This window comes from Podospora pseudoanserina, chromosome 1 (genome assembly GCF_035222485.1).
Source record: "Podospora pseudoanserina strain CBS 124.78 chromosome 1, whole genome shotgun sequence".
Lineage (NCBI taxonomy): Eukaryota > Fungi > Ascomycota > Sordariomycetes > Sordariales > Podosporaceae > Podospora > Podospora pseudoanserina.
In genome coordinates, this window is record NC_085920.1 from 738,900 (window position 1) to 761,836 (window position 22,937).

A 22,937-nucleotide genomic window follows, 5' to 3' on the forward strand; every position below is an offset into this window, starting at 1 on the left:
GGAAGGACCCACTGAACTGCCCGCAGGTGTTGGGCCTTCGCAATGTGCTGAACTTCTGGACTTGCAGCCTCCATCAGCTCACTTTTGGGCCTTGGCCAGTCCTCAGCTTCCAATATTTCCTCGTCCGATTTCAAAAGGGGCAAGATGTCGTCCACAGTGGTCCCATCTGAACCACACCCACACTTAGTTCCCAGGATGCCATTCGCTTCCATTCACACGTGGCTAGAACAACGGTCGTATGAGGTTTCAAGCCACATGGCACAACCAGACTACCTATCGAAGATCTAGAATCTTTTTGCCGGCTTCGACAGACCAAAGTCACGATCTCGATTCGATGCAGTCATCACTCAGGTCGGCAGGCAGGTCCCCATCTCTCCGTTATTGCTTGTGAAACCCGAAATCTAACCAATTCGAATCCCGATCCAGGGTCCACTGGGTCCGAAAGTCTTCGGAGCGCTGGTGGACTACGGACCCTGACCATATCACATCTCGGAGGGGCACCTGTCTCTCAGCTCTGGCTATTATTCATGCGAGAAACCTATGTGTCCATCGTCGGGCCCCGAATTATGATGTGTCCCTTCCCTCGCCTGGTTTCTGACCGACGATCCCCCAAAGGAGACAAACTGTCAATCATTTACCACTTCAAGGAAACTCGACAGAAAGACAACAAATCCAGAACGACACTATCAATAGAATAATTATTTTCAAAGAAGACATGCGAAAACCGGCCACTTTCCCATCCATGTCTAGGAACCCGAGCTTGGGCGCCAATATCTCCCCCAATGATTCTCTCCAACAAATTCCAGGTCCCTTCTAACCATATCGCCCGTCATTCTATCCAAGAAACACCTTCTTTTTCAACGATTAACGACGAATTCCTAAAAGAACTGTCATGACAAGCCAACGCCTACGCCATCGCTTAAAAAACACCACACCCGAAAAAAGCCTAGTCCACCAGCTGCAAAGTTGCGTCTCCGGTTCAGCGCCAGACCCCCTCGATTAAAGGGAGACACCGGATCCCATGTTCACATCCGTGGCGGCTGTTGGTTCCCCCAATACCCAGGGTTTCCAAGATCAAGTTGCTGCCAGTCCCAATACTCCAACACACTGGGCACAGCAGGCACCGCATCTTCCGATACCTCCTGGATCGCTCCTTGGAGCAGACCGAAGTTTGGATTGGCATCAGGGGCCGGTTCCCACGCGGGCTGGGTGTAGCCAAGGGGGTCAGACGGCCCGGAGTGGAAGATATGATGGTCATTGCTGAACTGGAGGTCATTCGATGACACAAAGCCGCTGTTGGGTACGAAGCTGTCGGTCACCAGATATCCATTCGAAGGGACCATGCCTGCGCTTGAGGGCATGAATTGGTCGACTGTGCCATAGTATGGCGAGGGCTGCATGTTTGGTGCATGCATATGGCTCAAGTGATCATGGCCGTTGGAAGGTGGTGGGTTATCCATTGGCTGATAGCCATGGAAAACCTGTCCATTCGCAGACGGGATGGGGGCGTTTGAACGCAACGGAACCTCGGATGAAGGAATGTTGTTCGATGACGACGACACCACCGATACCGAGCCATTCGAACCGAGTTGAGAGCTATTTGAGCCGAGCTGAGATTCGACCAGTGTCCCATCGGTATTCGATCCTTGAGCTACGCCCTCGGAGATACGATCAGAAAGAATTCTTCTAGCCAACGCATTGTTCGATGAGCCGGCAGCTGTACTGTCGCCTGTCTGGTTGGCATTTGTGCGCTTGCTGCGTTTCGGAGCTCCGATTACTCCCTTTTCTTGAGGGCTGAGCGGCAGGTTGATGATGAGGCCCTTGAGAATACGATACAGGGCTGCCGTTGTCTTGGACTCGGAGTATGACTCCTCGAGCATGTGGAGACCCTTGTTGATAGCCTCGAGCACCGTCTCGCGCTGTGGCAGAGTGCGGGCCTCATCGTGGACAAAAGCAGAGCACATGACCGTCGTGGCATCAAAGATGCAAAAGATGGCATAGTGGAACTTTGCACCAGCTGAAACCATGTTCTCAAAGAAGCTCCACGACACATCCATCAGATCGAGGCCAGCTTGGACACCAGCCGCGCGCAGCTCGGATTCAAGCTTCGTCAGAGGCTTACCAGAATTTCGGGTGACAAATGCCTTCAATGGGCTGAAGAGAGACATGTATCCTATCAGATGGAGATACCGGCGCTGGAAGACAACCCAATCAAACTCCTGATCCCACTGGGTGTCGGGATTCGTGCGGGAGTACTCTTTGGGAAGATCCTCATACCACTTATAGACGACATCGCGCAGTCTTCTGGCCTGGTCGGCCTCATCCACTTTTCCATCGGCGCGAGGAGCAAACTCGGCTGCCATGGCAAGACACAGCTGGCAATGCAAATTCATATGACGGAAGGGCGACGGCTGGTTGGGCCGCTCGGGATCAATTTCGAGGGCCAGAGTTGGCATTACGAAAGTGCAATCGGCATGGTTGACAAGGAGGGGGCGTGAGAGCATGGAGCCAAGGGCACTGTCACCAGCTGTGAGCAGGGGCACTTCGAATTGGATATAGACGCATACTCACAAATCCCACATGTAGAGGACGCCCCAAAGACGCCTTCTCATCTCACGGTCAAACTCGGACATACCTTCAGACAAAGAGTCCTTGTGCAAGCCTATTTCACTGTTAGTTCATCCGCCAGAAAACAACGACTCAGCCGAGGGGAAGATTACCAATCTCGTTGGCAGCACGAATCGCTCTGCTCAGGGCGTGCCATGCTTCAGTCCACTTCTCTGCCGACTTGTACCAGAACGCTGTCAAAAAGAGCTGCTGGACGTGAATCAGACCACCCTTTCCTGGCGCTATGCTTGTGCTGAGCTTGTCGGCCGCGTTGTGCATGCGTTGGGCGAATGTCACGGCGTCGGCCTTCAGTTCGGTTTCGAGCCTTTCTTTGACACTATCATCGATGATGAAATGCAGCGAGCATGCACAAACACGCAGAATCAAGCTGGTAAGCTCTGGCGAGACCTTGTTCGGCGGAGTTGCCCACCAGCCATCATATTGGGTTCGGAACTCGGACGGGTAGAGGGCACTTGGGAAACTGGTCAACAAGTGCGATACATCGGCGATGTTAACAGGGACAGGGACGTACTAGTAGTGGTGGTTGGCACCGTTGAGCCAATTGTCGACAAGGCAATCGGTGTAGGGCTTTGCAGGCATGGACTCAAGGGCAGCCTTGAGTTCTTCGGACGGCTCAGCTTCATCCTCGACAACATCCTTACCTGGCTATTGAATGGTCAGTCGGTCTCGCAGTCTCCAGCGCGCACTGGTCGTGGTAAAAAGCTGCTCACTTTGGGGCCGCTTCCATTGCCAAGGACCAGATGATGGTCATGAGGCATGTAGCCGAGGGCATTCAGAGCATCGCTGACTTCAGCCGCAGAGTGTTGATTGTCAAAGTCTGCGTCTCCGTCAAAAGCGTCACCGTAGTCTGGGCTGTCTGAACTCCGTTTCTTCGATGTTCTGACGGCGCGTGGAAGATAGGGGTTAGCAACGAGAGACACAACGGGCTTCCCCGTCCTTTACTCACCTTAGCTGGTTGTCGTTGAGAACAGTATCCTCTTTGCTTGACTTGGAACCGACCCCTTTGGATACAAAGCGGCAGAGGTGCGAGACTCCTCGCTTCAGGCAATGATTGCAGGGGAACTGTTTGTTGCACTGGATCGAGTTGTCAGCCAATCTCTACCTAACAACGATCCAACGATCCGACTCTAATGCAGCGCGGGCCGTGGCGCGGGTGCTTTCACCAGACTTTACCTTTTGCTTTCGTCTTTGGCACTCAACGCACGACACCGCCGCAGCTGTGGTTGCGCTCATTTTGCTGCCTGGTGTTGACCTGACTGGCGACGAGGAGGAAAACCTGGAGAAGGATGGTTCTGATGATAATTTCTTTCTGGGTGGTTTCCAGATCTGTTTTGTCTTGAGATGATGGGAAGGCTCCCAACAATAAGCAATATCGCCGACCACCGCACGGGGAAGGGTCCTGTCGAGGATTGGGAGAGCACGGGGGGCGGAGAGGCACGGCTTGTACCCCTGCTGTGGCCGGAGCTGCTGGACACACGCCATCTCACCCCCCTAGCCCTCCCCAGACTACTATTTTATAACCCATGCTAGTCAGCTAACTGTTCTGTGCTACAGGGCCCAGGGGCCTAACAATTCGGTGTCGTCGACGCACCGCTTTCAGCAGAAGCCCATTACTCCAATAACCCCCCGTTCTTAACTGTCGATCGCCAAGCCTGTAGGGGATTTGTTAGGGTGGAATCTCGAACTGTCTTCCCTGCAAGCGGGAACTCGTGGGCCATTCACCTTTCACCACTCACGAAGCTACACTTATCAGTCGAGATCGTTGTCATCGGGAAGGCTGAATACCTAAGCAGTTTTCCAGCCCCCTCGGTGCCGGCATCCAACACCCGAGTCGGCATGAGCAGAACTTGTGGCGGCAGCAATTCCAAATCCTTTCGTGATCGCTACAGGGTGTAGCTAACTGGCCGGGTTCCTTCACACGAAGAAAGATGCTGGTGCGCGCGACAAGATTCCTGGGAGGGCCAGGTGTGGATTCCAACCGATCAAAACACACCGATGGTCAGGGCTCATGCAGGGTCGTCGAGATCTGATCTTCCCATTCTTTTTCTGGGCAAGCAACCCTCTCCGCCTCGCGAAACCCTCCCTTTCATTACATATATACGCAAACCAACGTCAACGATGTCGGTGCCGGGCATGCTAACTGGTGGCAATTCTGCCTTTGCGGGGATCGACAAGTCCTGGCTCATTTTAACGAAGTGTTTGCCGTACGATCTAGATCTGGGCAGCGTGGGTAGGGTTCCCATATTTGCATGGTGAACCCGTCATCATGCTCGACAAATGTCTGCACTATTTGCGTCAGTGTTTCTTGGGGGTATTGGTATTGTGGATATCGAGGACTGCGGGAAATAGGGGAATCATGTGGGAAAAGCAAAACAAGACGGTTATGGGGTATGGGGTGGTAGTATGGGGGTGGGAGGAGTCGACTACCGCCGGATAGCCTTTGCTCCGGGTGGAATCACTTTCGACTCGCCTTGCAGTCAGGGGACGTTGTGGCCAAACAGAGACCAGAATGGGTCTCCCATGACCCTTGGGCTCCTCTCCATGGTGGGAGGCTTGCGTCGGTGGTGGCATCGTCCCCCGGGTAGGCAGCCGTACTTCACCAGCGGCAGTAGGGCTTGTCGACTGAGGCCACTGGATGGATGGATGGATGGATGGAGAGTGTTGGTGAACCGGACAAGACACTCCTGGCGAATGTCGCCTCCTCCCACTCGGCCTCCCTGTTCGATATAATCAAGACCCCCCGTAGCCGTGGCCGGGATTCTCGGATGAATATGAAAGCTGTGTGTGTGTGAAGTTTTGCTGGCAAGCTGCTAGCAGCTCCTCACCCGCATACACACACACCTCTCTATCCTTCCATCATAAACGGGAGCCAGCATTTCATCTTTCATGGGTCTGACACCTACCACCTTCCACACTCCCATAAGGCTCCAAAATCCCTCTGCAGCTTGCTGACCGGGTTAGTAGTGATTTCGAAACGATGCCCACTCTCCTCCTTCTCCTCCTCCACCCCGAAATTGGGTTTCTGTTTGACCCCGTACGTATGTACGTTTGCCATCTATCCACCAACAGCTTTTGTCCGGCTGCGAAGATTCTTTACGAACTGTCCAATGTTTGTTACTTGGCCATTCTGTCGGCCCATGCCGGCCCGCAGAGAGCTCATTTCGGGGTTTTCGATGGCGAAGATTATTCGGGTCATCCTCGGCGTAAGATAGGTGAGGTTGGTGTAGTAAGGGGTTTTGATGGGGTGGGTGAGGAGTGGTATGTATGAACATAACTTCTTGACCAGGTTGGCCTACCTTGGGGTTTGTAGAATTCCTGGTTCAGAGGGTTGTCGACGCTGCGGGAGAGGTTTGAAGCTTGACCACCCGGAGGAGGATGTGTATTCCCCATGGTAGTAGTGCGGATGATTAGTAGGTCTCTGGTGTCTGGGAACTGGGTTTGAGCAAAGGCATTGTTGCTCAAGAGGGAGGCAAGTGCCGAGGGTATCAGTTTGCCGAGGGTATCAGTTTGCCGAGGGTATCTGTTGGAATTTCATCTTCAAACGGTTGCAGGGTAGGTATCTGGCTTCAGGTGAGTGATATTAGCCTGGATGTAGTCATCAGCAAGCGTATATATCTTTCATGGACGTAGGTGTCGAATGATGTTTAGAGGTTGGAATTTGGCCAATATTGTTATTTCATCCCCTCTCTCGTCCCGGCCTTGCCCGTGATACCAGAACATTTGAAGTTCGAATCATCGTCCCCAGGCCGAGTCGAATATGTATAATGTATACACGCATATCATCGATCTGATGCAACTGTCTCTCTCAGCCTAGTCCAACACGAACTTGACATTAGTGTTACTCTAAGTATGCCTGCTGCAACTTGGGCATTTCTTAAAGACTTTTATCAAGGCAGATGTCAATGAGCAGCAACTCGTGACCTTGATCCCAGCTCGTAATTATATGTACAAAATTATGACACGGCGCGCAGAGTATCACCAAGCGCTGTTGTCTGTATATACAAGGGCGGCCTTGAAGACCTCTCAATCAATATCACCACCCAAAATCGTTCCGTTGCCCAGGAAGGGAAGATGATTTGTTTTTCCTTGCGGTATTATAGGTTGGCGTACTCCCCCCCACCATCCCTTTTCTTCAGCCCGGCCAAATATGCCATACTATATTCCTGGCCAACACACGCGACGCGCCGTGTGATATCCAAAGTTTACTCGTCAGACTCTATCCACATCAATCCTGTGATATTCAACGTGAGCCCAACGTCCTCGCATATCACCCAAGGACCCAAAACAACAAACAGGATTCAACCAGCCTTTTACCCCCCAATATACCATCCCATTATCCAACTCTTTATGTTAACCCCTTCCCCACCCCATTCCCAGTTTGGTCCCCTTCAACTAAACAAAAACTCCCTCACCACCGGCGCCCCACTAAACTCAGGATTCAACAGTATACAATTCAAAAAATACTGCAGCCCCCCCCTCCTCTTCTCCAAAAACCCAGTCTTAAACCTCTTGACCAAACTCTTTGGCGGCAACTCCGGCACCGCAGCCTCAAACCCAGGAAACGTCATGATCAACTTTTTTCTCAAATCATCAAACTCGCTGTATCGCTTCCTAATATTTATCCTCGGCCCTTCTAGCGTCTCTACCGAAATATTCCAGACTGTGAAAGCCCCGATGTTGGTCGAGGAAGTGTTGATCGTGATATAATCCGTTATTGTCACCGATCTCGCCCAGCAGGAGCGATTGCGGTCTTGAGGCGTGGTTGGGGATGTGGATGGGAAGTGGGAGGAGGGGAGGTCGGATTCGTTGTCTTGGAGGGTTATCGCCCCGGGTGGGAGGACGGATTCGATGGAGGCGGTGGATAAAGGGCGGAGACCGTTCGAGGCAGGGTGGTTTGGGGGGTGGGATGTTGAGTGCCAGTATGGAGGGGAGGTTACAGTCGGGGAGACGGTGTCGTGGTTGGAGGAGGAGGTTGTGGAGGCTACTTCGTCGCCGTCGTCGTCGTCGTCGTCGAATAGGGGGTTACGTCGGGGAGGTGCTTGGCCGTTGGTTGCCACAGACATGTTTGCTAGCGATTCGGATTTATTGCTGTCGAGTATTGCTGCTTGCGCCGGTTCATATTGCGCCTGGGCGCGGTGCTCGTTCTCGGATGCCATGTAGCTAATTTAGGAGGTGCTACCTCATCGGTTGAAGCCCAAGAGTTCAAGCTGAAGGCGAGAGCAATATGCGCTCCAAGATGAGGGGCGTGTGACACCGGCAGTTACTGGAAAGTTGGGGATGACGGCAGTGCAGTCTTGGGGTCTTGGGGTCTTTGGATAGAGTTTGCGACTTGGATGCGATGCGATGCGATGCGATGCAATGCGACGCCCTGGTTCTTGTGTGGGATGCCTGATGTCAAGGATAGCTTTACAGAAAAAGACAGCGGGATCAAGGCCGGCGGTAGGCAATATAACAACAGTATAGTAGGTAGGCTGAAAGCTAAAGGTATTCGTGTTGCAAAGATGTTGCTCAAGAGAGAACAATCAAAAAGACATGTCGCACAGTCCACGCAGACTCAACGGTTTGTCGTCATGGGTCGAAACCCCTACTAATTGCCCCACAAACCCAAGCGGGACAAGGATCATACAGTGCGCCTTCAATACCATGGGACTGTGCTACTTACATTAGGTTAAAATATCAGTCTAGGTTAACCTTCAGAATATCTTTTTATTATCTATTAGAAAGAAGTTGGGCAAGAAGGAACATAGTCAATAAAAAAAAAGATAGAAGTATAAAAATGCAAAAAGCTCACTGACATCTCTCTAATGTTTTGGAAGGGTGTCAGCTACGAAAACCCTGTAAGTTTGCAGTTTGGTTTTTTAATTTGGTTTCTTTTATTTTCCTTTGAGTTAGCGCCATCCTGGCTGGCGGTATGGGGTTGTTTTTTATTATCACCACTGACCCTTTCAGGGCAGGGGACAATTTCTTTAGAATCCCTTCTTCAGCTGGGTTAAGAGGGTGTTATTCTTGCTCTTGCTCAGCATCATGTCATCTCAATGAGGATGCAGAGTAGAGAGAGCCCTTGATTCTTAGGCCATGTCTGCTCACAGTTGTATAGTCTCAGATATGGCATCGGTCCTCGGTTTCTTGCAGATATGGCGTCAGTGCCTGGTTTCTTGTTGCTTGTGCTCGCTCGTTGAGATCAGATCCATCTGATGAGCGCAACGGGCCCATTTAATCCTGAAATGACCCGCCCTGGAGTCGGGCCTGAACTCTCTTGAGAGGTCAGGACCTCTTTTCTTATCCCCTCCATTAAGTCATAGGACCATGGAGGGATTGCCATTTGTTGGCGAAAAGTGTTCCTCAACTCGGTTGTATGAACTGTGGGCTCGCTCCTTCCCAGATATCTCACGGCAGGAGCAACAGTCCCAAGCAACCAGCCCCAAGCCAGACCAGCGACGACCGCACCAACACCGTGAATGCAGGGCTCTCTATTCACCGACATATCAGCTCTCAATTCTTGTTTTTGTGCAAGGTATCATCATGGGCATCTAGAGCTCGTCCTTCACAAAATACCTACCCTTCTCATCTTCCGTTCCCGGCACCACACCCTCAAAGTGTCCCTCCAAATCCATCCACTCTCCCACAAATCCAGCCACAATCTTTGCCCAATCCTTCACCGTGGCCACATCCAAGTTCTTGACGTCATCATCCATGGTGTGCCATACCCTAGGAAACGGCGTTGGGATAATGTGCAAGATATCCTCCACCCCCCTCCTCAAGAACGGCACATGGTCATCCTCGACATATCCGGCGAAGTTCCAGTTCGATCTCTCGGAGTCATGAAGAAACCTTCCCGCCTTTGGCTCCGATTCCAACAACTTCAACCCTCTCAACCTCTCTTCCACCTTGGCCATGTTCTGATACGCCCAATGAGTCTTCCCAAAGAAACTCGGCACCGTCGGATCCGCCGCCCCCAACAAATCCAACAACACAAACAAACTAATCGTATCAAGCCTCGAACTCCCATCCTCATACCTTTCATTCTGCCAATACTCCGCCAAAGCCCTATCTTCACGTCAGCCACATCCCCCTTCCCCCCCTTTAGTATCACTCACCTGCTCCCATAAAGACTATCCTCCCCACTCCACTGCACCCAAGCCTCCTCCCCATCAAAAAGCACAACCTGCACCCCCTTCCCCCTCTCCAACCCATCATCCTCCCACTCCCCCCACCTCTTCCCCATCGCCCCATCCAGCTCCTTCAACACCCACAACAACACCGCACAAGGCACCGCACTGTCCACCGCCCCTATAAACCCCTCCGGCCGATACAAACTATCATAGTGCGCCGCCAGCGTCAACCTCTCCATCTCCCCTTCCCTTTCCCTCGTCATCCCGGGCGGATCCCTCCTGATGATCAAATTCTGAAACGGCACCAGCTTCTCCCCCGTTGCCGGCGTTTTTGACGTCGAGTTATGCCACTCTATTGTCCACTCCGGCGACAGGTTAGACTTGATATAATTAATAAAATGCGCCTGAACAGCTGCGTGTCCTGGCGTTCCCGGGACGCGGGGGATCAAGATTGGTGAGAGGAGGGAGCCATCGAAGGGGTCCAGTTCCGACGGCGATGACGCCGAAAGGGGGGAGGATATATGCCGGAGTGTGTCGTCCGAGAGTGTGGTATATCCTGCCGTTGTGCCCCCGAGAAAGGGCAACAAGAGATGGGATAGCGTGAGGCGTGTCATCTTGACAGGTGGTGGTGAGAGCAACAACAGTTGATGATGATGATGATAACAACGCGGAAGGAATGGGCTGGATGGGGTGAGCAGATGCTTGAATCGGTGCTATCGAATCCGCATTGTATGTCCCCTCATCGTGCTTAAAAAAAAAAAAAAAAAGGCGGTCCGAATCTCAATCTCAGCAGAGGACTATATATATGAGTCTGAAGCACTCAGTTATGGAAAGGTGTCGAGAGCAGCCGTCAGCGTCCCCGACTCTTACCCCTAACCGTTAGTGACCCCTGCAGACGCCCAACGCAGGGGGGTCAAGCACAGTGTGGGGAAGGTCCACGGTCTCCATCCAACCTCCAGGTTCACCCGCTTGGCACTCCCCAACGTTTATCATATCAATCTTATCTTTCATCCATACCCATATCATTCATTCATTTGTCTTCTCTTCTAACTCTTTAATCTCTATGGAAATCCAGCGTAGTTGATTCGCTGTTACTACTATGTACATTAAAACGATTAATAAACCTCTCGCTATCTACTACGACACAACGACAACAACCCGACCTGCTTCGAGCAGCACATCTAGAAATCCCATCCAGGTATATATGTAGAGAAGTTACTCCAGGCCCTCTCCAGAGGATATCGCCAAGAACCGTTACCCCTTGACCGTTGAGGCATGGGCTTAAACGCCATCATGACAGACAACACACCCAAAAACGCCATGCTAGGATGCAATGCAATGCCAACCACCTTTTTAGAAAGTCAAATCCCAGCCCACAACCGACCCGCTGCCAACGAAGACAGCCCTGCTCTTCTTCCCGATCCCGATGCATATGAAGGTTTCATTCTTCTCTACTACTCCTCATGCTTTCTTCCTCTCAATTAATCCTTCTTTGGCGCAAGCCCGTTGATGATACCGGCTGCCTTTCTTTTGTTCTCCATCTGCTTTTCGTAAGGAATGGTCAAGCAGTTGATGCCCAAAAAGTTGCAAATGCTCGTCGTGACGAGATAAGCCCAGCGGAAGTAGACAATCGCCGCAAAGCCCAAGTAAGACACCAGGTACATGTGTTCATACTCCGCTGAGACGGCCGGAAGTCCGATGCGAGGAAGGTTGGCCATGACGGCGCCACCAACAAGCGGCCACAGCATGACGGTCCAGTAGGGGAATGGCTGCTTGGTAAGGTGTGCAAGAATCATTTTGGTCGTCATGCGGCCAAACACGAAGCTCATGATGATGCAGAAAAGAACGAGGTGGTTGTCGGTGCGGATGTACGAGTATGGGCTGTAGACCCAGGCGCCGATGCTAAAGGTGAAGATGGCCATGGGGGTCCATTCGAGGAAGACGGGAGCCACGGGCTGGCCGCGAGCTCTCCGAGCCTTGACGACGTTCAAAACGCAAAACGGAATGTGGGTGGCCAGCAGCGAGAAGATGATCAGACCCACCCAGATGTCCCGGATCGACAGGTCGCCAATAGTGTCCTTTGTCAAACCTAGGTTACTAAGTAGGTAGACGCGACCCTCGGCGAGATCAACCAGTGGTTCGGTCCAAACAGCCGGTCCATAAATCCCAGACAGGATCATGAACATGCAGGCAAGCAGGAGTCCTTCAGTCGGTCCGTTGATGACTCCGAGATAGAGGGTGTGCGTGTGGTAGGTCTCCCATGTCGAGAAGAACATGGGCAGGCAAGGTACGAGAGCGGTGAAGACACCAGACTTGGAGGTCCCGAGACCCATTGCGGCGGTTTCCAACAAGCTGGCCAAGGTGCAGTTCAAGCTGTCGATGCCGTGGTCGAAGAGCTCTCCCAGTCCGCTGGATGTACCGGTACGTCTCGCTTGTTTGCCGTCCACGTTGTCGAAAGTCTGGTACATGAAGAGACCGAACGCAAAGCTGAAGTATAACCATGTTGGGCCCTGAAAAGCGTCAGCTCGTGTTTCCCACACCCAATGCCTTGCAAAGTATCTCACAGGTCCCACGAGATCCGGCATATATATGACCAAAAGGGCGACATTAATCAAGATGCAAAAGAAGCCTAGAAGGGTCACCATGTTTGGGGCGACCCATAATGGCAGAACCTCCACAAACGCATTCCACTACAAGGTCTCAGTCAAGTATTCTCGTCGGAGGCGGGGCATAGAGCGCATACCCAGTGCTTGAGGACATAGTTCGATATGGGGGACTTGTCGACGGCGGAATATTTGTAGTATTTTAGGTGGATGAGTGCTTCTTCGGAAACACACTCGGCAGCGGCCCTTCCTGTTGCACAGATTCCATCGCCGTCAGCCACATCGTCTTCTTCGGAGCAGGATCGCAGGGGAAGCACAAATGCAGGTATGGGGAGTCAATGCAAAGGTGGGGCAAAGGGGGTTGCGCGCACTGCTGCTGTCTAGTACCATGGTGTCGGTCAACCTCCCTGAAAGGGGATTGATTACGCTCCAAGGGCTGCGATTAAGGTGTATGGCGGGTACAAAGAAGCCGTTTCGAAAAATACAACCGTGACGGTGGTTTAGAGGTATGTTTCTTAGGATCGGTGCCGGTTCGGTGATAGGGTACTCGTGGCCGTTGATAGGAAAATGAAGGAAAAATCAACAAGTCAAGAGACGGCGGCTGCCACCAACTACTTTGTCAAGATACCGGGAGCAAGGTTTGGTCGGCGGTCGGAGGTCGGTGGACGGGATTTGCTCGTTTATCAAGCCCGGGTCCAGTGAAGGGGTCCACTTGAGCAAAAGGTAGTCCAGGAAATAGCAGCACTTTGTAGGCGCCGGTCTCTTCAGTTGTTGAGAGACAACGCTGGTGTCGTTGCGAATCAAATCTCAACAGACTGCTCTCTGCCAGCTGATTTGAAGGGTCTGCCCCACTCGCTTGAGATTTGAATTTGGCACGTGAAAATTGGCAGGCGGTGAGGCTGCAGTGAGTGAAATGGGGGCATCTGCCGCTGCATGGAGGACGGATGACGAGCTTCATGTTTACTCTGTGCAACAAGGCTCGTGGATCTTTGTGAGAGTTCAGCGTTTGTGTTTCAAGACGTGTTTGTTCCTTGGATTCCCGAGTCAGAATCGAAAGATGTGCGTGGATGAGTGCAAGTGGCTGTGTGAACAGCACACATGGGATGAAAGAGCCAGACCTTCAGATGAAACAACCACCCGACTAAAAGACGGCAATAAGAGGTACCAGCCGTTATGCCTCGAGCCTGCTGACATTAGAGTGAGTCAAGTTATACACCTGCGTGGGAAACAGCAGCAATGCGGTACTGTGTAACCAGACCCTTGATTTGTGAAACGAACTGTCCAATGCCAAAAAAAAAAAAAGGATTCACCTATCAAAATTCTCCAAACGACCAATGAATTGTAGTGTAGTAGTTTAGACATTAAGGATATTAAACACCTCCCATCGCACCTTCCTGGAACCCCTTTTAAGTATGTTCCTGGTTCCTAGGCTCAGCTCCTTCCACCGTCAACGCACAACTTCTTCCTATACACATCAACCCCAACCAACACCAACAGCAAACCAGAGAAACCGCTTTTTATATTCCTGAAGCACGCATTTTACCAAACCACGCCAATTGTCGGTCTCTAAAGAAGCAAAGTGAAGCCAGCAAACAGACCAGTGGCAACAACAGCGAGACCATAGGCATTGCCGAGCGCGAGAGCACCAGCGCCGCTTCCTGGTCTGCCGTTGTTGTTCTGGGTACCATCGCCGAAGCCGTCCGCAATTCCATCAGTTGGGGTCGCCGTCTCCTCAGCCGCCGAGGTGGTCGCCGTCTTGGTCTCGTTGACACGGCTGGGGTTCTGGGCACCGCAAGGATGTTCCTCACGGCAAGCAGCAGAGCACAGGTTGTTGGTGCCGCAGTCCTTCACGCACTGAGTGCCCCAAGCTGTGCACACGTGGTAGGGGAGGGTGAGGGTGTACTCGGACATGTTTGGTTGCTTGTTGTCGCTGCAGAGGCAGCCGTAGTGCAGGGTTTCCTACACGGTTTTGTCAGCGCCGAAAGCTCGTACGATCGAGTCATGCCCAGGCCACATACAGGATCGCAGTCGTTGACGAGGGGCTGGCCAACACTGGTTTGACGGCAAATGGTTGGGCAAGTGCTCCTTTGGTCGTTGCACCAGGCCTCTGCAAATTTTACCCGGTAAGCATGTCTCCCGACAGCAATTACTTCGCGTTAAACATACTTCTGGCAGAGAGAGGGATGGTATTTGGGTCGATCACGTAGTCGGCTGAGACGGTGACGGCGGCGGCAAAGGCCAGGACGGTTGTTCGGAAGTTGACCATTGTGACTGAGGAGCTCAAGGAAACACGCTGGTAAGGTGCGAAGGGATGCTGGAGCAAGATGGCGGGCTGAATGAGGTTATGTTTAGCAATTGATCGGAACAGACAGTTGGAAGAACACAACAGGGCCGACGTCGCCACGGCCACGGGGTCCGCATTCCAGTGGAAAGGTGAGGTCAAGTCTTACAGCTGTGGTGGATCCGAGACCTGAGGAAAAGGAGAAGGCGTAGACGGTGACTCGTAATATTAACGGCGTTCCAGGAGATTAAAGCACCGGTTGCGACAAGGAGAGGCGGCCAAAATATACGAACGAGGGCAAGAATACAAACAATTCCCAGAGACGTGAGTGCTCTTAGCGAGTGACAGCACACAGCTCTTTTAAAGGGATCGGGAACGAAAGACAGTCCGCAGATGGAGATGGGGATGGCACGACAGGAAGGAAAACGCGACCGAGATTCAGTAAAAAGGGCCCCAGAGACCCCAGACCCACGAATGGACTATCTAGGCCGTGGCTGGCCCCAAGGTCACAGAGGATTGGTCCCCTTGGCAGCTTAATCACCCGCCAAAGCCTTTGATAGGTTTAGACAGGCCATCCCTGTCGGGGATGTTCTTTTTTATCGTCGCAGGGATCAGCAGCCCAAGCACTCGCAACAAGCCGAACACAGAGGAGAAAAACTTCCAATCGGGCCACCGTAATTGAATACTGGGGGAGCTCTGTGGCACAGATTGACCACTTTTGGGAGAGCTGTCTCGGGCGACGCAGCATCACCATCAACACACCGCTGAAAAGTGTCGACATTTCTGTCATTCATCGAAAAGCCGATGGTTCGACTACACTAGAAGGGCAGCTCGGCTCCACAGTCTCAGCGGACTGAACGCCCCGAGGACAGGCAACGGCTCGTCCGATGCAGTGCCATTCCTTGATACCAAGCAAGGCTCATATGTCCGAATCCATGTTATGTTGCGTTTTCGTGCGGCACCTCCAAATACATGGATGCATCCGAATCTGTGCCCCTCACAGTGGAAGCAAGCAACTTCTAAAACGGAAGCAGAAATCCGAAGCCCTAGGCGGCCCATGATCTTAGCGTCATGTGTGCACTTTGCCTTCACTTTTTGCCAGTCCTCCGTGTCAAATCTGTCAGTTGCCATCCGATCAACTGAAACTTTCCTGCCACTCTTTTTCTTCAGCATCGTCTGTGTTATCTGTCAGTGCTTCAGCTGATCTGCTCTCATTGCTATACGAGAGGGCTTTGGTCATGGAAAAACCACGAGGTCTATCACCTCAGTTTGCCCCTCATGCTCTAGAATCTCTTGATATCCAACCTCGATGGTCACCCACACATCCATCCCCGCGCCCCGCGCGCCCAGACTTCGTGTTTAAGTGCCGTGATCTGTGGCCAACACTAGGCAGGATCCTGGTGTGTTTGCATCTCGAGACTGACTCTCAATCGCTTTTGAGAGTATGCATATCTGCCTGCAGTAACCAGCCTGCAACATGCCGGAAGTCCGTGTTTCTCCATGCAAGACCACAACATAGATAGCCCCGCCCTGAACTGAACAGGAAGGCGGGGGATATTCCAGCCAGCCAATATATCATGACTTTGCAAGCAAAGGTTGGTCGGGCGGAGAGATAGCAAGCCCCGATGTACAAATTGATTGGTGTCTCGGACAGAGTTGCGTATGCCTCCGTTCATGATATCGTCCACTGGCTTCAGGTTTTGCGTCAAATGGTATCGTATCAGGGCCCATCCACAAGTTGATCTCTCATGGACTATAAGTAAACCGAGGAATCGTAAATGGTCTTCCATTCGGTGTCTGGCTGCTTATACGGCCTGGCAACGATCACGAATGCTGTCGAACACCGAGCTTGCTCTTAATCCACCCACCAGAGAAAAACTCGACCAATCAGCAACTGTGAGACGCTTGTGCGCAACTCATTTGGGAAAGTTTTTTTGTTTGCGAGCAATATGACCGCCCAAGAATATTACAACATGTTGATTAACAGTCCTTGTGAGAACTAACTGCGTTTTGTAGACTACAGGGTTCATTCATAATGCATTGTTAGGAAAGATCATGCTGCAACATTGGACGGGGAAATTCCAAGGCACAAGTGGGACACATTTATTCCCTCTGCGAGGATAATATTGCAACCGCCATGTTGTTGAATTCGAAGTCAAGACTCATACAGACGAACTCTGACATTTATGATGGAGCAAAAAAGCAGAGAGAGGAATCCTTCACTTCCACAACGTTGAGCAACAAGACTCTTGGTCAATATCAATGTTGAATATTCCAGAAAAGGAAGGCGCACAGGCCATATCCCATCCGATTTCCCCGGTGTCTTGGCACTTGGCCGTAGCGTCGCGCATGGAGCTTGAACAAGTGTTCATTGAGGCACTGGAAGTGACAGCTCCAATTGCCATCATTAGCCTCGTCACCCAGTAAAGTTGCTTCACGCAACGACGGGCTGCACCGATTTACGACACATTCCACATATATTCGATAGCCTATCATGAGGTTCACACAATCATTTGCGCCAGCGCTTCTGCTCCTGGCTGGCGTCGCGCAGGCTACATCTTGGGGGTTCGATGATGGCAGCGTCTCAGTTGTCGCAAAGCGGGCTGGCGATGCTGGCAGCAAGGAGAGGTATACAATACCTTCAGAACGCCAAGTAAAGTTCCGCCGCAGAAAACTAACACAAATCGTAGGTTCACCTCGAAGACACTCGTTACGAAGCCCCTCTCGCTCGGCAGCACCGATACACTAAAGATCAGCTTGACGGCAAAGGACAATGGTCAGGGGAAGCGCCCGCATCAAGCGTTTGTTATTCTCAAAGAGAAGGAGACTGGGCTTGAGGCTCCCTTCCCCCTGACGGTCAAGGAAAGTGGAAAGGCGGTCGCTTCAATTGTAAGGCAAATGGAAACATCGAGATTTCGACAACCAATGCTGACGAGGACCGACATAGACTCACAAGGACCTTCCCGTCCAATTCCTGCACAGCGACGGACCCCTCGAGGCCTCGATTATCCTCGGCTCCTTCGGTTCCTCCAAGGCTCTTAATGCCCCCGTGTTCGATGTCAAGCTACAGAAGGACCCCAATGTCCCCCTCCCACCCTACGAGAAGCCCGTCCGCTATGGCAAGAAGGAGGAGATCCACCACATCTTCCGCGCTGATCCCACGAGCCCGCCAAAGGTGATTTCTATCTTCTTTGCGCTGGTTGTGCTTGCTACGGTTCCGGTTCTGTTCATCAGCGTAAGTCTTGTCTGCCATTTATCTAATTCAGACAGCCACTAATATCGAATTCAACACAGTGGATCTTCCTCGGCGCAAACCTCAATCACCTTTCCAAGGCCATTGGTGCCGCCCCAGTCTCACACGCCACCTTTTTTGGCTCTATCCTCGCCATGGAGGGTGTCTTCTTCCTCTACTATACCACGTGGAACCTCTTCCAGGCCCTGCCTGTCATTGGCGCTGTTGCTGTGGTCACAATGCTGAGCGGTACCAAGGCACTGGGTGAGGTGCAGAGCAGGAGACTTGCCGGAGAGCGTTAAAGGAGATATAAGAAAGATAAAAGATATGGGATTTCCGCTTGGTGCAAAATGAAAATGGACGGGGTTTGGGCCGTCAGCCCTATTGTAACATCACTTCTAGAAAGATTCCCTGTGGTCCACCTGGGGCGATATGTCAAAATGTCGTGTATTTGGCAAGCGATTATGTTTATTATGGAAAATACTGGGACAGAACATGAGCCTTTTTCTCTCTTCGTCACTACTGCAAACCGATAAAAATTGATTGCTGTAGAAGCCTCCGGTTCCTGATCTAGGCCAGTGGTTCTCATCCAGTCAGAGTGGTGTTGAATCAGGAATTGAGACTTGGTCGCAGCCCGATGGCACCAAAAACGGTCTGGTGGCAGCTGGGCCAAGGCATGGCACCAATGAAATCACTCCTTTTGACGTGCCAGCGCATTCTTGCCCCACTTCCACCTACGCTACCCGTTGCTGCCCCACTTGGCCCTATTTTGTATCTCTGTACTCTTGTAAACAAATGGGCCTTGATCGCGTCTCCCCCAGCTTTGTCACCGTCACCTGCTGTGTGCATGAGGAGAGCCCGCCCTTCGCGACGTTCCCTGTCGCCATTGCCCTGCAACGCGACTCTGGCTTTCAGCATGCGACTGCCTGCCTTGCGACTGCATTCGACACCCGAAGCGCTTGCCTGAGTTTTGTTTACTTTGCAGCAACTCCTGCGGCCCGGACGTTACCCGTCGCATTGTTGACATTCGACCTCCCTTCCAGTGTTATTTTTTCCCTGTTCCGTTTGTTGCACTTGCTCAGATTCCCATCTTTTGCATCCCTCCCCACGACACGGCGCTCGACGCGCTCCCAGCAGTTAGCCCAACATGGACGTCAACAGCAATAGGTCAAATCATCATCAATCTAGCAAACCACGGCATATATCTAGGTTAAAAAAGGAGATGCTCGAGCACCGCATTCAGCACAACCCCTTCAGCTCCCCGCCATCCTCCACAGGTTCCCACGATACTGTTAGCACCACGACCGAGGAACTCACCCGAAATCTCTCCAATTTTTCTTTCAGTCCGGACGGCGAGGGCACCCGCCGGCTCAGCGAAGACTTCACCAACCCGGCCAAGAGGCAGGCTACCCGATCTGGCCGGTTCGGTTCCTCAAGGCAACCTCGGGATACAAACACCGTACTTAACACCTCGGCCATCGCGCGCACCTTCCCCGAATGGAGCGGACTTCTCAACAACAAGACCAATAACCAGGACAAGGACACGGCAACGCTGACCCAGACGTTCGACTTTGCCGGAGTAATAAAGCCTCTCACAAACGGAGCCAACGGTGGGAAGGAGAATGTCCCCCCCGCCAGAGAGGTCACCGAGGAGCAGACTTTTGACAACCCGTTGGACTCGAGGAAAAAACGAACCCGGGCTGATATGCAGGCCCGTGTCGAAAATGAATCTGAATGCTCTACAGTACTCTCATTATCGATGTCTCCAGGTCGGCATGGGCGCCGGTCCCGTTTCCAGAACCTGGATGGTGTCATGTCTCCTGAGGCCCCCAAAAGGTCTATCCAAGACATGGTTTCCAAGATCCGCACCGAAAAGCAGAACAGCCGGCGTGACATGACGCCACGAAAGTCTTTGATGAGGGAACCTTCTACTGCACAGCCCAACCCCGACACTCTCCAAGGCCAGAGTTTCGAAGAAGGCCGTTCGTTTTTCCTGCCAGGCTTCCGACACCTTCCTGATTGGACATCCGGTACTCTCAAGTTTAGCACCATGCAGAACGGCGTTCCTGTTTTCGTCAAGTCCAAGACTGGTGTTAGGTTTGACCAGTCGGCGAATGGTCACGGCGCTCTCAACTCTGTGAGCATTCCCGAGGAGGACGCGGAAATCTTTGTGTCAATGGATAAGCTCCAAGACGAGGTGCGCGAACTGCAGGATCACGACGCTATGCTCCAGCGTGAGGCAGAGAAGTTGCAGCGCGAGGTGAACCATCTCCAGTCTGAGCTCAAGAGGTTCAAGAGTAGGCACCCTTCGGACAGCGCTATCGGCTCTGACACGGACGGTTCCTTTAGGCGCAGCAGTGGGCATGACCAGGAATTAGAGGGTCAGATTCAGGAGCTGCGGGATCGTCTCAACCATGCGAGTCAGCAAGTTGGTATGAATGATATCCACAGCGCCGCGCTCTCTGCTGAGCGTGATGAGGCGTTGCGTCAGGCATCGATCGCTCGCGAGAGGGCTGCTAAGCTGCAAGCTGAGCTGGAGGCATCACAGAAGGATCTCCAGTACTCGCTGCAGTTCCGTCAGGATAAAGAGTCATTGCAGCTTGAGAATGGCATGCTCATGTCTGAGGCCGAGGCCATGCAAAAACAACGGGATGAGGCCATGCATGACAATGCGACTTTGATAGCAGAGAACGATAGGCTTCGCAGGGAACTAGCTGGGGTCCGGAAGGACCTCAAGGCTACTCGTGAGGAGCTTGCCTCAGTTCGCAAGCAATACGAGGCTCTGAAGGAGGAAAAGAAGATGTTCGTCGATGATCACAAAAGTATGGAACGGAACAATGACACCTACTTCAAGGAGAACAAGAAGCTTCAGGCACAGGTTGCCGCCCGGGACCAGCACATCACTGATCTTAAGAAGGGTATCAGCGCCCGTGACAAGATCATTGATAGCATGCAGGGTCTGACCACGGATACCGCTGTGCTTCAGTTGAATGCGGACCTCGAGGTGGAATTGGAACGTCTTACCAACCAGATGGAGGAGCTCAAAGACGACATTCACGAGAAAGACAGCCACCTCAACGACAGGGAGACCCGTATCCGTACGTTGAAGGATGAGAACATGGAGATTTCCATCGACAACGAGCGCCTCAAGGATGAGAACCGGCGTTTGCAGGAGGAACAGAAGGAGATTGAAGACCAGTGGGTGGACGAACGGCAAAAGGTCGTTCGGCTGAGCCAGATGCTGAACAGCAAGTCATTGAACGACAATGAGGATTGTGTGCGCTTGGGAGATGATTTCAGGATCAAGGAAGCCGAGCTCCAGCGCAAGCTTGATCGCCGGGAAGCCGCCGTCAGGAAGGTCAAGCTGCTCACCGCCAAGATTGCCGAGATTGCTGAGCAGGAGTTTACGGCGCTTGCGATGAGGACGACCAAGGTCAAGGTTGTTGATCCTAAGGATGTGGATGACTTTACTGGTAAGAGCAGCAACATGCACATCGACGAGGATCCCACAACCGAGCTCCACATGAACGCCCAAGACACGGACTTTGCCAGTGTCATGGAGGGCGAGCTTGCCAAGCTCAAGCAGACATATCAGGACCTTCAGCGTCGACAGCAGCAAGGCGACACCCAGCAGTTTACCGACTACTCTTTACCCCAGCTACCTAGTCTTCAGCGGAGCAAATCTGACAGTGTTGTTTCATCCAAGATTGCTCAACCGCTTCCTGGTATCCTTAAGAAGTCTAGTCAGTTTGCCCCGTTGGAGGAAGACACCGGTCGGTTCAGCGTGCGGTCAGCTATGAGCTTTGCCAGCCCGCTCGACGACGAGTCTGTTCAGATCACGCAGAACAACACCCGCCGGTCTGTTGCGAGTGAGGCTACCCGGCCGGAGTCTAGGATGCGCCGGAACTCAGAGAACACCACGACTCAACAGCAACAGCACACAGGGACGGGAGAGCCCAACATGACTTCTGCGTTTTTCATGCCTGACATAACCCTGTCCGGTGGGAACAAACAGCAGCAAGCTGCCTCCTCGAAGCAACAAAGCAACGTCCCCTCCCTCAGCAAAGACGCCCGGCGCGTGTTGGACGGTATCTGCAACCACAAATCAGGCAACTGCAACGTCTGTGTCCGCATCGCGGCGCATGGTGCCTCGGCCAAGGAAACCACCCAAAATCTTTCGTCGACCAAACTTCATCTCTCAGCCGAAGAACTCAAACGCGGCAAGAAGACCGTCTCAGTCGAGAAGCCCGTCCCGGCCTCGGACAGGTACTACACCGACGAGCCGACCATGCGCCCCTCGATGTCACCGGGGGAAGCCCTCGCTATTCTGATCAAGGAGACCCAAGACGAGATTGAGCACTTGCAGATGGAGCTCAAGAGGGTGAATGAGGGGTATTTCTCGTTGGACAAGTCGGTGGGTGCGAGGGAGAGGAAGAGGTTGATGGGGGAGATGAAGAGGTTGCAGGGGGAGCTGGAGGCGAAGAGCGGGCAGCTGTACCGGTTGCACGATGTGCTCGAGGGGCAGAAGCAGGCTGGGCAGGTTATGGAGGGGGAGGTGGTTGATGTTACGGTGCTGGAGGGGCTGCCGGTGAGGGTTGAGGGGGGGGGAAGGACGGAAAGTGTTTTTGAGGGGTTTGAATAATTTCGTGGGGCATAACTGGGCTAGGTAGGGAACAATGGGCAAGGATAACAACATTTTTTGAGGGAGGGGGAGGGATTGTAAGGATATTATGGTTGTTTTTCTGGTGGGGTTTGTATTTCGAATAGGGTATTCTAACTTTGGCAAAGGCTGGGTTTGGGCGTTTTGGGATTCTCCTTTGTTGTTGTTTGTGATAGGTGGTATTATGCTTGGTTTAGTTATGCCGGGCAAAACAGTGCGGAGGATAGCAGGCAAGGCGAGCAGGCAAGGCAGAGCAAGGCATGTGCACATCAGCAGGCAATGAAAAAGATGTGTTCTTTAGTGTCTTGTTTTCAAGAGTCCTGCTTCGTCTCTAGCCCACCACCTGGGCAATAATCTTGACACCTAAACGGTATCTGCAATGAAGTCAAAGTGACAGTTCTCGCCGTAAACTTGCATTCAG

The 22,937-nt window shown here is 52.4% G+C and overlaps 8 protein-coding genes across 8 annotated transcripts; 3 read left to right on the forward strand and 5 right to left on the reverse strand.

Moving 5' to 3' along the window:
* Window positions 1-1,025: 1,025 nt before the first annotated feature.
* On the reverse strand, window positions 1,026-4,284 carry QC764_102070 (uncharacterized protein; the record flags this gene model as incomplete). Its single annotated transcript, XM_062941433.1, has 8 exons — window positions 4,199-4,284; window positions 3,802-4,151; window positions 3,575-3,702; window positions 3,339-3,507; window positions 3,140-3,273; window positions 2,721-3,079; window positions 2,572-2,662; window positions 1,026-2,517 (listed from the first exon to the last, which is right to left on the reverse strand). Exons 2-8 carry the CDS (start codon window positions 4,108-4,110, stop codon window positions 1,026-1,028), a joined length of 2,682 nt encoding a protein of 893 aa, XP_062804281.1. The 5' UTR covers window positions 4,111-4,151; window positions 4,199-4,284.
* A 1,321-nt stretch (window positions 4,285-5,605) lies between these two features.
* On the forward strand, window positions 5,606-5,840 carry QC764_102085 (uncharacterized protein; the record flags this gene model as incomplete). Its single annotated transcript, XM_062941435.1, has 2 exons — window positions 5,606-5,666; window positions 5,698-5,840. 2 exons carry the CDS (start codon window positions 5,606-5,608, stop codon window positions 5,838-5,840), a joined length of 204 nt encoding a protein of 67 aa, XP_062804282.1.
* A 1,176-nt stretch (window positions 5,841-7,016) lies between these two features.
* Window positions 7,017-7,784, reverse strand: QC764_102080 (uncharacterized protein; the record flags this gene model as incomplete). Its single annotated transcript, XM_062941434.1, has 1 exon — window positions 7,017-7,784. The coding sequence occupies one exon, from the start codon at window positions 7,782-7,784 to the stop codon at window positions 7,017-7,019; it is 768 nt and encodes a 255-aa protein (XP_062804283.1).
* Window positions 7,785-8,581: 797 nt separating this feature from the next.
* Window positions 8,582-10,572, reverse strand: QC764_102090 (uncharacterized protein). The gene is made up of 3 exons (XM_062941436.1): window positions 9,726-10,572; window positions 9,188-9,675; window positions 8,582-9,098 (listed from the first exon to the last, which is right to left on the reverse strand). The coding sequence occupies exons 1-3, from the start codon at window positions 10,352-10,354 to the stop codon at window positions 9,016-9,018; spliced, it is 1,200 nt and encodes a 399-aa protein (XP_062804284.1). The 5' UTR covers window positions 10,355-10,572; the 3' UTR covers window positions 8,582-9,015.
* Window positions 10,573-10,745: 173 nt separating this feature from the next.
* On the reverse strand, window positions 10,746-12,733 carry QC764_102100 (uncharacterized protein; the record flags this gene model as incomplete). Its single annotated transcript, XM_062941437.1, has 4 exons — window positions 10,746-12,250; window positions 12,305-12,430; window positions 12,484-12,593; window positions 12,715-12,733. The coding sequence occupies 4 exons, from the start codon at window positions 12,731-12,733 to the stop codon at window positions 11,222-11,224; spliced, it is 1,284 nt and encodes a 427-aa protein (XP_062804285.1). The 3' UTR covers window positions 10,746-11,221.
* A 1,176-nt stretch (window positions 12,734-13,909) lies between these two features.
* QC764_102110 (uncharacterized protein) lies at window positions 13,910-15,331 on the reverse strand (the record flags this gene model as incomplete). The annotated part of the gene is made up of 4 exons (XM_062941438.1): window positions 14,794-15,331; window positions 14,510-14,675; window positions 14,362-14,450; window positions 13,910-14,302 (listed from the first exon to the last, which is right to left on the reverse strand). Exons 2-4 carry the CDS (start codon window positions 14,607-14,609, stop codon window positions 13,910-13,912), a joined length of 582 nt encoding a protein of 193 aa, XP_062804286.1. The 5' UTR covers window positions 14,610-14,675; window positions 14,794-15,331.
* A 1,099-nt stretch (window positions 15,332-16,430) lies between these two features.
* QC764_102120 (uncharacterized protein) lies at window positions 16,431-18,448 on the forward strand. The gene is made up of 4 exons (XM_062941439.1): window positions 16,431-17,252; window positions 17,315-17,513; window positions 17,572-17,859; window positions 17,919-18,448. Exons 1-4 carry the CDS (start codon window positions 17,119-17,121, stop codon window positions 18,156-18,158), a joined length of 861 nt encoding a protein of 286 aa, XP_062804287.1. The 5' UTR covers window positions 16,431-17,118; the 3' UTR covers window positions 18,159-18,448.
* Window positions 18,449-19,003: 555 nt separating this feature from the next.
* On the forward strand, window positions 19,004-22,498 carry QC764_102130 (uncharacterized protein; the record flags this gene model as incomplete). The annotated part of the gene is made up of 1 exon (XM_062941440.1): window positions 19,004-22,498. The coding sequence occupies one exon, from the start codon at window positions 19,004-19,006 to the stop codon at window positions 22,496-22,498; it is 3,495 nt and encodes a 1,164-aa protein (XP_062804288.1).
* Between the last annotated feature and the right edge of the window lie 439 nt (window positions 22,499-22,937).